This window comes from Microtus ochrogaster, chromosome 17 (genome assembly GCF_000317375.1).
Source record: "Microtus ochrogaster isolate Prairie Vole_2 chromosome 17, MicOch1.0, whole genome shotgun sequence".
NCBI classification, from domain to species: Eukaryota; Metazoa; Chordata; class Mammalia; order Rodentia; family Cricetidae; genus Microtus; species Microtus ochrogaster.
In genome coordinates this window covers 12,536,870-12,548,877 of record NC_022019.1, presented here as the reverse complement: position 1 = coordinate 12,548,877, position 12,008 = coordinate 12,536,870, and the positions used below count along the sequence as shown (strand labels likewise).

At 38.9% G+C, this 12,008-nt stretch overlaps 1 protein-coding gene across 1 annotated transcript in view; it reads right to left on the bottom strand.

Moving 5' to 3' along the window:
• Positions 1 to 1,458: 1,458 nt before the first annotated feature.
• The window catches only part of Esco2 (establishment of sister chromatid cohesion N-acetyltransferase 2), an 18,866-nt gene continuing 8,316 nt past the window's right edge, over positions 1,459 to 12,008 (bottom strand). The window contains exons 6-11 of the mRNA XM_005355503.2: positions 11,542 to 11,668; positions 10,042 to 10,173; positions 7,883 to 7,972; positions 7,085 to 7,225; positions 4,728 to 4,888; positions 1,459 to 2,322 (exon numbers count right to left, since the gene is read on the bottom strand). Of these exons, the coding sequence (XP_005355560.1) occupies positions 2,190 to 2,322; positions 4,728 to 4,888; positions 7,085 to 7,225; positions 7,883 to 7,972; positions 10,042 to 10,173; positions 11,542 to 11,668 (784 nt within the window). The 3' untranslated portion in view covers positions 1,459 to 2,189. The remainder of the gene's footprint in view (positions 2,323 to 4,727; positions 4,889 to 7,084; positions 7,226 to 7,882; positions 7,973 to 10,041; positions 10,174 to 11,541; positions 11,669 to 12,008) is intronic.

Genomic DNA, 12,008 nt, shown 5'->3' with positions numbered 1-12,008 from the left:
CCCTTTCTCTGATTTATCATTTTTAGTAGGTTTGCTTAAGTGACCTGCTTACAGACATAAAGCATGAATTGGCTCTAACACATAAACTGGTACCTTGAGTTTTATTCCCAGTTCCTATGGATACCCCATTTTCCATATATCATTTTACATCACTCTGCTTCTCACAATAAACCAGTACTGGCATGCAGTCCAACTCCACACTTTATTTGGATTTATTGCTCAATGACTACCTTTTCTGTTCCAAGATCCCTTTCAAATGCCACTCAGGAATGTTCCAGCCCCTTGCTTGACTACTAAATTTCAGGGTGTGGTGGTTTAGGAATTCTGTACAACAGACCTGATGTTTATTTCACATGGGATTATAGGACTTGAGAAATACTCTTCTCACACAACAAACCATCAAACATCAACATGGTGATGCTGTCGACTGATACTAGCTGTCACTATTGTTGGCAGGTTATCTGCTAATACAGTATTCATTTATGTGCAGTCTGCCTTGGCACATGTGAATTTAATTTTTCAGTATGGACTCATTTATTACACTACTTGATGTGGTTATTCAGATCAGCTGGTCGCAGTATACACTGTGGGCTCTGAATGAGCGCCAGTATTCTTTTGACATGCACCATAAGATTTAGCTTTCCTTTTTAAACTTTATTTAGATCTAGGCTCATTCTGTATAATCTCTGACCCAGCAACTCCAGATTTTCTTTCTTTTTTTGAGAAAGGTATTAGAAACAAGATCTAAATGCTCCATGTACTCATTGCTGTTATTAAATACCGAAACTTCCTGTGTGAAATCAAACTGTAAACAAAGCAACAGTATCAATAGCAAACCAATGTACATTTAAAACCTAAGACATTAAGTGAATTAAGCTGCAAAACGCATCTGTATTATGTATCTAAACCCCAAAGTAGGATGATAGGGAAACTATGTCTTTCAGCATACTAGTTCTCTAATATCTCTATAGTTTTGTTTTTTGTTTTCGAAAGATATTCATGCTAAAAAATAACATTAGAGTATTAGCAGGATGTTATGAATTCTGGGCCAGTGAGATTGCTCAGTAGATGTGCTTGTACAACCTTGGCCTCCTGACTTGGATCCTTAGAACCCATGGTAGAAAAGAACTGACTCCCAAGAGTAGTTAGTTCTCTGGCCTCCAAATGGCACCTTGAAATGCACACACAAACACACTAATAATGACAACCATAAAACAATTATAATTGGTTTCTCATAAATCACTGAACAATGAAATAATATTAATAAAATTTAAAATAAAACATTTAAAGACATTTTGTGCAGAAAGTAGCATTAAAATGTTTGCATAATTACACACAATTTTTAACACTTCCATATTGGTCTTGGTAGTACAGGCAAATTAGACTAAAGATGAACCGATCTTACAATGAACAATAAAACCTAAATACAAAAACTGATGTCTCATGCCAGATATCAGTTAAATGACCTTTAAGAATTAAAACAATCTGAGTAATTTTTTGCTTTAAAAAATGAGTATACAAATTATACTAGAAATCTGAATGCACTTAAGTGTACAGAGTATTCCATAAGTCATTATGTTCTTGGGTCCACTAGTTTGGTTCATGACTTCAATTACCTGGTAGCATTTTCATGCAATAAAAACATCAGATGATACCAGTACCAATACAGTCTCACATAATTTTATGGTAAGTGTGCTTTTGATTAATTTTAAGGGATTAAAATACTGTTATAGAACTAGTTTATATAAATGGATATGAAATAATGATTTCTGCTATCTTATTACAAACAGGAAATTCAAAATACTTTCTAAGTATTTCAACTTAGCTGCTACAGTATGTTTACAAAGTGAGAATGCTGCATAAGGAATTCGGAAATTATCTCACTGTCTGTGTTTAGATTTGCCTCTACTGATGGAGCACGAGACAACCATGATCTGAAAAGTGTGTTCATGTGATCCTTTATAAAGTGGTCCAGGTTCTACAGAAGCCACCTTGCTGTGAAGTTATCAATATTAAGAACTCAGTGTATCCAAAGATTTTTTTTCTTTGAATCCCAAACAATTCAACAAATTCTAACATACAAGAAATAAAACTGGTATGCACATGTGTACAAGTCTTACAATTGTCATTCTGATACTAGTTATTTAGCTGAACTTAACACAGTACCAGTTTTGCGGTTGCAAATGACTTTAGCTATTAAAATTATATACAAGGAAATTAGGGGTGTTGCAGTACTTAGTAGCAAATAATTTGCCATCTGGTGTTGGGTCAGAAAATGCAATTTCATTAATGCTCAGAAAACAGCCGAACATGAAGCAATTCCTACAAAATAAAAAAAAGAGAAAACATTTATCAACTAAAATTTTAGATTTCAATTAAACACATGCATTAAACAATAAGTAATTGATTTAAAAAGTACTACTATTTTTTGGTGCCAGAATGCCTGGCATTTAGAGATGGATATGCCATGGCATCATCTCAGATGAGAAACTCGAAGGTCCACAGAGTAGAAAGAAAAAACCAGTTTCCTTATGTTAACATGTTCTGACTTCTACATGTGTGCCATGGCATGCACACACCACACACAAAATAAATGATAACCACACCACCACCATCACAGAAAAATAAAAACTATTTTTCTCAAACCAAATACAGATGCTTGAGAAGGCTAAAAACAAATCTAAAGTTTCCTTGCTCTTGTTCAACTATAATTAAAAGTACTGAAAATGATTAAAAGGGTTTCAGAGTACAAATTCCTGCAAGCTGTCCTCTATATACATGCCATGGTACATATCTTACCCACCCTCACCCCCAACAAAATAAGTAAATAAATGTTAAAAGCCAAAAAAAAAAAAAATCCTAAAGGGGATTCTGTAAAATAAATAGCTATACTCCTCTGATAGCCAGTTTTGTCACTTTCATTGAATGAAGACATAGACGATCTGGTAAAGCACACCTCCATGTATCTAAATGCATCTACATGTAATTAGCTCTCATGAGGCTCTGATCTCAGATTTAATCCTTGACGGGTTCATGCATTGGCACTCCTAGGAGGTGGTGCTTGGTTAGAGGAAAGATGTCGCTCAGGCATGTTCTTAGGACTCTGTCTTACAACTGCTTCTTCCTGTATTTCCCTTTTTCTGCTTCTCGGACACCATGAGCTAAGTTGTTGAGCTCATCAGTGCATTCCCTGTCACGATGGACTGACACTTCTGAAACCAGGAGTCAAAGTAAATCACCCCACTTAAGCCATGTTAAGCATCCCGTCAAAGCCACAAAAAGGTAAAACACTTCAAATTCTTCAATGTGGTAAAAAACAAAGAAGGGCTACGGGATATCCCAGGTTATTGGAGATAAGTCTAAACAAACCTGAACACAGTGTCAAACCCTTGGCAATTCCTGACAGGCTGTGGCAGAAACATCATTAGCTCATCTTTAGCTATAGGATAGCCTGAGCTACACAGGAAGTTTTATGTCAAACAGAATATGAAAAAAATAAACATCCAAAGCAGTGGTTTTCTACCTTCCCAAATCTGCAACCCTTTAATACAGTTCCTCATGTTGTGGTGACCCCAACCATAAAATTATCTTTGTTGCTACTTCATAGCTATAAGACCATGAAAAATATGTATTTTTTTCAATGATCGACCCATAGGTTGAGAACCACTCATCTAAAGAAACAATCACTATACGGTGTGTCCCTGCATGGGGCAGGAGAGAACCCTAGTAAAAGGCATTTGAGATTAAGTCATGAAAATAAAACCTGGATTATCAATTAAATAAAGATATTGATACTATTTCTTGAACTTGACCATTCTGCGGTTATGTAAGAATATAAATATTCTTGTTGTTAAGAAAATTAAACTGGGGGCTGAAGAGATGGCTCAGTGGTTGGGAATACATATAAACTTGTAGAAATTTGAAAAGAGAATGGCCCCATAGACTCATATACTTACTTGAATGCTTGCTTCCTAGTTGGTAGAACTGTTTAGGAAGGATTAGGAGGTATGTCACTGGGGATGGGCTTTGATATTTCTAAAGCCCACACCATTCCCAGTAGCTTTCTGTGGATGAGATGTGAGATCCCATCTATGCTCTAGGAGCATGCCTTCCTGGTGCCTACTGATGGTCATGAACTCTAACCCTCTGGAACAGTGAGCCCCCAAATTAAATACTTTCTTTTATAATTGCCTTGGTCAAACTTTTTGTCACAGTAAAGGACAAGTGACTAAAACAGTACTGCTCTTGCAGAGGACCTGAATTTGGCTCACAACCACCTGTAACTCTAGCTCCAGGGGATCTGATATCTTTTTTTTTGGCCTCCAGAGACAATGCCCTTACGTGGCTTTTATACATATATGCAAACACTGCCATTAAAAAATCCTAAAAACAAAAGACCAAATGAGGTGCATGTTTGTAATTCTAGCACCTGAAGTGGAAGAATCAATAGTTCAAGGTCAGACAGGTCTAACAATGAGTCCCTATCTCAACCATAAAACCCATCTGAAAAAGAAAATGCAAGAAAGAAAGGAAAAAGCATTACATTTAAGTTTGGCATGGAATACATATTGAGTTATTCCCTTCTTATCAACATTTGACTTAGTCTTTGACGGTATTTATACAGTAATGTTTTAATGAAATTCTTTTGTTTGGCTCATGAGCCAAGGGAGGTTCTGAGAAAGCTAGTAAGTCACTGTGTAACGTCCAGAGCTACTCTGTCCCCTTACCTGACTGTGTCTACCAGTCGTCTTGCAATGCGCTTTCTTCTTTTCAGTCTGAAGACCCAGATTCTACTTATTCCACAGATTGCAGGTTCTGGTACATCCGAACACTGCCAAGCTCTAGAACATTCTTTACTGGTACTTGGTTCTGATAGGACACGAAAAGCCTATAATGGCACACAGTAACGTCTACAGTTAAAACCAGACTTTTAAAAAGCAAAGTAAATAAATAAATAAATTCAAACTTCAAACAAAACCTGTCTATATTCAATCAAGCTCCAAAAAAAATTCTGTTATTCCTTAAATTCTTATATTTATGTGTATGAGTGTTCTTTCTGCCATGTGTGCATGTGCACTTGTGACCCTGGGGTCTGCAGAGGTCAGAAGAGGGCACTGGATCCACTGGAACCGGGGTAACAAATGATTATGAACCACGGGTTGACATTAAGCTAAAAAGTTTCTTCATAGGAAAGGACACAACATAGTGAAAGACCATTATAGGAAAAAACATCTACAAACCATTCATGTTATAAGGAGTTTAAGTCCAAAATATTTAAGGAACTCAACAGAAGAAAATACTGCAAATTTCTAAATGAAACAAGGGCCCAGCAAGATGGTTCAATAGGAAAAGCATTAGGTGTACAACCCGACAACTTGAGGTTTATTCTCTAGATCTCACAGTGGAAGGAGAGAAGCAACAACACATGTGCCACACTCTGATCCATCACATACACAATCAAAATAAAATAAAATTTACGAAGTGGGACAAGGACCTGACTACCCCCTTTGAAAAAGACCCACGAATGGCTCACAGGTGTTAAAGGAATGCTCAATACTACCATAATCACGGAAATGCAAGTTAGAACAAAGAGGTAACACATCACATCTATTAGAACGGTTATTACATAAGTAAAAAGTTTTGGCCAAGAGAGGGAACAAAGGGAACCCATGTATGCAGTTGGTGGGAATATAATAATCAGTAGTGGAAACAGTACGGAAATCTCTCAAGACAAACATGCCAAAATTAAAACAACAAAAACTATGACTCTGTGCTCCCACTTCAAGGTAATATCTCCGAAAGAAAACATAGGAGGTTGAAGATACTGCTCAGGTTCACTGCAGCATCACACACAGTGAACCTACACAGGGCCCAGAATCAATGAAGAAATTAAAGTCAAGGAAATTCTATTCAACCATAACATGAAATCTTGTCGTTTGGGGTAAATGGATGGACCCACAGGACACGTCAAGCACAATTAGCAATCACAAAATGGCAAATCTTTCACAGTCAAACAAATACAGAATATAGAAGTTGAACCCATAGAAGCTGAGAGTAAAATGGCTATTGACAAGTACTAGATAGAAGACAGTGAGGGAAGGTAGTGGAGAATGCTTGTCGATGCTTCATTTAGGCAGAGCAAGCTCTGGAGGTCTCTGTGTGTTTGTATGTTTTAATGTACATATTTATACATGTATAGGGAAAGCCCAGTATAGTTAAGATATAGTTAAGCCAGACCCAGTGGCACAGGCTGAAACACAAAAGGCTGAGGCAGGAAAATCCCAACTTCAAGGCCCACTTTATCACCTTGCAAAGAATTTCTTTCAAAAAGTACAACTTGGTGTTTTAACCTGTAGTTATAGACATTATAAGTCAACTAAGTGAATCAAGGCAGTTAACATTTTATCACCATACTTATTTCCTGTGAGGAAAACACTGAAGATGTAATTTCAACATTTTCAAGTATGCACACACATGTGTACAAACACAAAGTGATACTGGAATCAACCTAGAACCTTTTGCATGCTAGCTACACAAATGTTCTACTGCTGACCCTTGGTTCTTTTGTTGTCAGCCAAAGTAGTCTCTTTGCTTTCTTTCCCAAAATCAACTTTACTAAGGTATAACTCACAATTTATGAATATTTGGCCTTACTGCTAATACAAACAAGTTCCTTTTCTCTAACTTATAATAACAAGATAACTACTTTAGAACACTGCTTATTAGTGTCTAAAATAGATTCTAGTTGGGTATAGTGGCATATACCTTTTATCCCAGACTTAGGAGGCAGAGGCAGGAGGATCTTTATGTGTTCCATTCCAGGCCAGTCACAGCTAGAGACCCTGCCTTCAAAACAAAACAAAACAAACGCATTCTAAGTGAGGAATAAGCAATGGTTTTGCTAAATACATCCACTAAGCTGCTATGTAATAACTTAGGTCTACAGATTCTTATATAAAAGTCGCTACATTTTTATACTGCCAGGTAGGAAAATAGCTACATGAAAACCAGACTTATTCTGCTTAAGACAAAATACTAAATACAGTGTAAATTATTTTAGTAACCAACAAGACATGCAGCGTACCTGTTTGATGGGCTCTGCTATTAAACAGCCCACTACTTTCTTTTCATCAATAAAGAGGAAAGTTTTGGTTTTATTTGGACACATGGGAACAACCTGATGGAAGCCCAATTCCAGATCCACAAGTTCTTGGACATCTTCTACCTAACAATGGTAAAGAACAGAAGGTGAATTTGTCTTAAAAATCACAACGAAACTAAATTTGTGTATACTCTCACAAACACGATCCCCATCATTTAGCTTCTTTTATTTCTATTTCTTTAATTTATATACATTCAAACTTATTTCAGAATCAATGCACACACCTGGTACTTAGGAAAAAGGGCTTAAGAACCCACTTAAAAGACACTCAGAATCCTAGGAGAGAGGAGGCAGAGGCACCAGGCAGACTTTTAGCTTTATTTATTTATTTATTTATTTATTTATTTATTTATTTTTTTTTTTTTTTGGTTTTTCAAGACAGGGTTTCTCTGTGGCTTTGGAGCCTGTCCTGGCACTAGCTCTGTAGACCAGGCTGGTCTCGAACTCACAGAGATCTGCCTGCCTCTGCCTCCCGAGTGCTGGGATTAAAGGCGTGCGCCACCATCGCCATAGCTTTATTTATTATTCCAGTTGGCGACATTCAACTCAGAAACAGAAGCAGCACCAACTGAGAACTAACACACCCGACCTGGACACTGTATGAGCCACTATGAACTGTGAATGCCTAGGCCTATGCAACAAGGAAGGCAGTTGGCAAACCATTCACACTTCACTCTGGTGGGTTTGAGTGAGGAGAGAATGAGAAAAATAATCCCATACCTTTTTGATGGCATAACTTGGATCATGTGGCAGAACCAACACAATCTTCCCATCCCAAAACTGTGCTACTACCCGCTCTCTTTTCCAGCCCTGCCGAAGGGAGGAAAGAAAAAAAAATATTAATTTATAAACAAACACATAAAATACTTTGGTTTGGAGAGGACTGGTGGTCGAACAATGAGTGACAGGAAAGGCAAGATGGAGATTCTGGCCTTGACCCCCCACGGTGTAGACAAAGGGTACTTAGCCTTAATCAGAGACAATTCTCTCTGTGGTGAATGGCAGAAAATACTCATGGCTGTTCAAAGTACTGAAAACAAGCTTTTAGCCCTAACATGACATTTATACCATTCCCTCTAAGACTCAGAGAACATCACAGAAGAGAAAATAGAGCCAGAAGACAGGCAGCAGGGCTGCAAAGCGCCATCTTGTGGGCATGATTGCAGGAACTGCAATCCTGAACTCACAGCACCGGTAGCCCACACTGGACCTGAGTAAGATCTGCTAAATTATGAATAGGCGGGGGCAGCAAGCTGAGTCCCAGGAAGTGAAAGATCACAAAGAGAGGATACAAATGATAAATAAACCCAGAGAGAGAGATAAACCCAGGTAATTCCGAGGCCCAAATGCTCCCTACCTTTCAGCAACTCAGCATAGGCCTGATCCTATATTGCGCTTGAATACTTGTACCCTGCTGATAGCGCTGTTTGAGGTTATAAAACCTTTGGGAAATGGAGTTTAGATGGAGAAGAAAGTGGGCTACTAGGAGTACTTTTCTAGTTGGGTACTTTTCTAGTAGGGGTACTTATCTACTTTTCTAGTGTTCCTGTTCATTCTCTGCTTCCTGAACATGGATAACAATGTTACCAGCTGGCCTCCTGCTCCTGCTCCCATGCCAGAAGCTATGTCTTCATGATGGTGGGATGGTTCCCTTCAGCTATAATCTGTTGCAGGAGGTCCTTCCGCTCCTCCAGCCTATAGCCGCTGAGATACCAGCCCATTGGGGCGTGGTCTCTCTCCCTTAAAAAAAGCGGCCACTTCCCTCTCCTCTTTCTCTTCACTTCCTGCTCCACCAGCGACTAGACTCCCTTCCTGGTTGCGCAGAGGGCTGTTGTCTGGGACGGAGATCTGTAAGTTTTTTCTCCTTTAAATAAATATCACCCTATTAATTATAATTCCAAACTGGTGTGGCATTGTTAGTGACTTACGCCTTCAATAATCCATAAAACCCCTCCCTCTTTAAATTAATTCCTATCAAATATTTTGTCATAGAGAGAAAAGTAATTGGTTTTACACAAAGGAATGAGGAAACTCTCATTCATATATTCAAATCCCCTTTAGTGTTTCTGCCCACGTCCCTCTCAGTGTGTAGACCCTTACAGGGATACAGTCCTCAGAAGCCTACTGATTGTGCTAAGTTATTTCTCTGCTCCCATGGTTTCTGTTGGTGAACCTTCTCCATACATATGCACATGTGACAAACATGCACTGGCGATGTCCTTATACTTTTGCCCCATACGTGAAAAGAGTACATGTTCATTGTTTTACCACTCTAATTCAATATCCCGCAGAGTGCAGGGTTTACCTAATCCAGTATACCAGGACTGTGGAATCTGAAGCAGCCTTACGTACAACCTAGCAGGCTTAGTTAGCTTCCGTCATATGTGCTTAGTGTGTGCAAGGACCGTCCTTGATACCTGGCACTGAAGGATAACAAACAAAGCTAACTTTTTAATATCAGTTATTTTTATTTCTCAGGGTTGTGTATGTGCCACTCAGAAGAGGACTTATGTGTCCTGCTCCTTCATTCTCTTCCTCACTGAATCTGTAACCCAGAAATCCTTTTCCACACTCCCTACAGCCCTGGGGTTCTAGGCTCCTATGCAGTCACATCTGGTGCAGCAACTACTCTTCCCCTCAACCTTCCTAATGCTTGCAACACTTCAGGACAGTTCTTCAGGTATGGTGACCCCAACCTTACGATCCTCCTGTCTCAACTTCTTCCCAAGTTCTGGGATCATAGGTGAGAGCTAAGATGCCTAACTAACCTCTGCTACAAGTAGTGAAATATTTATGGATATATAGATTTCCAACAACGGCACAAACTGCCTTCCATATAGTTTTACCCGTAGAACAAACAGAAAGCCTTCTTGACTCACCACATATTTAATTCCCTCCAGAAACCTGTGGTGATGCTGGAGATGCTGCATTTCGTCTTCAGGGTTGGAAGCAGTATAGATCATGCCGCAAGACTTACATATCGTCATCCCAAAATGTTTCTGACCCGCGTCCTTGAAGAACAAGCAAACAAAAGCATAAACCCTAAGAAGTGGATGAACAATGGATCTTTTTAAAAATTATTTTTATTATTTTATGTGCATTGGTGTTTTGCCTGCATGTATGTATGAAGGTGTCAGATCTTGGAGTTACAGACAGTTGTGAGCTGCCATGTGGGTGCTGGGATTTGAACCCAGGTCCTCTGGAAGAACAGTCAGTACTCTTTACTGAGCCATCTCTGCAGGCCCACAATGAACCTTCTTTAAGGAAGAACATGAAAGAGCAAGAAAAAGCAAAAGCCTCATTTCAAAGAAAAGGAACAACATTCTCAGACTTCTGTATTAATCATTGCTTTGTCTTAAGTCATTTAACACGTTAAATTCTTTATTCTTAAATACTAAAATGTTCTGCATCAAGAATTGATAAAGTTCTACAAATTTCATTCTCTTAAAGCATTGTGTTTAATGCCCTTGAAAATACTAGATTCTGAATTATTAACAGGGATTGGCAGTTTTTCTGTGGAAAGGTAGAAGATAATACTTCAGGCTTTTCAGATCACGTGTGGTTTGTCAGTGCTGCATCTAAATGAGATGTATTTGAACACTTGGTCCTGGCCGGCGGTGCTGTTTGGGAAGGTTATGGAGCCTTGCTGGAAGAAGTACAACACTGGAGGTGGGGGACCTTGAGAGCTTACAGACTTGGGCCCTTCTTGCTGTTGTCTCTGCTGCCTGTGTGGGGCTGAAATGTAGCTAGCCAGCTCCCTACTCTGGCTGCCTGCTGTTGTGTCATTATGACTCCCCTCTGGAACCAAAGGCCAAAACAAACTCTCCTATGACTCATGGTATTTTTATTATAGCAACAGGAAAAAGTAACTAATGCAGTCATATAGTCTTCTCTTTGCTTTACAACGTCTGAAAGCCTAAGCCTGGAGGTACAGATTTATATCATAGCTATCTCAGAGACTGAGGTAGAAGGAATGTTAACTTAGTAAAATTCTGTCCCCAAATAAAAAGCCTTGCGGTGGGTGCAGTGTAGCTTAGTGGCAGAGTCTTGCCTATCCATGAAGGAGACCATTGGGCTCAATTCCTAGAACCACAAAAACCACATAAGATGTTAACTACTATTTTCAGCTCACAGATTCTGGAACTGGTTCCAGGCCATGGCCATGGTTTTTGCTAACCTTAGCTCTAATTTCTTACCTGGAAGAAACCATTCCTACTCAAAACACTAGCACTATGAGCTCTAAAGTACTGGCTAGCTTTAAATGCTACCGCAACAAAACTGGCAATTACAAACCTGGAAATCTATAACCCAAGAAAACCATGCTGAAAGGCTGACTGCATGTTCTATTTGTGGAAAGGGTTTATTTTAAATTTACTCACAATGATGAGCTGGTCTTTTCCTCCTTTATTTGTATCTCTGGAATTCATATTTTTCTGCGCAATTGTCTGTTTCAAGAAGTTAGTACATGCAGTAGATTCCATAGAAGACTGTTCTTCAGGTGGAGACCTTCAAAGAGAAAGTTGGTGAATATCATTTAACAGTGGGAAGCCTGAGGTTCATCCAGAGAAATAATCATTTACTCAAAGAACATTCGGTGTCAAGACTCAAATTCAGATCTGACTTATATCCAAAAAAACTTTCCCCTGTAGTATCAGGCACGCATACATAGAATTACTTTGGAAGCTAACTTTACTCAAAAAATGGACTTTACGTGGGAAGTACTCTACAACACATGGGCACAGGAGACCACTTCCTACGTATAACCCCAGCAGCACAGACATTAAGGGCCTCATTGAATAAATGGGACCTCCTGAGACTGAGAAGCTTCTGTAAAGCAAAGGACACT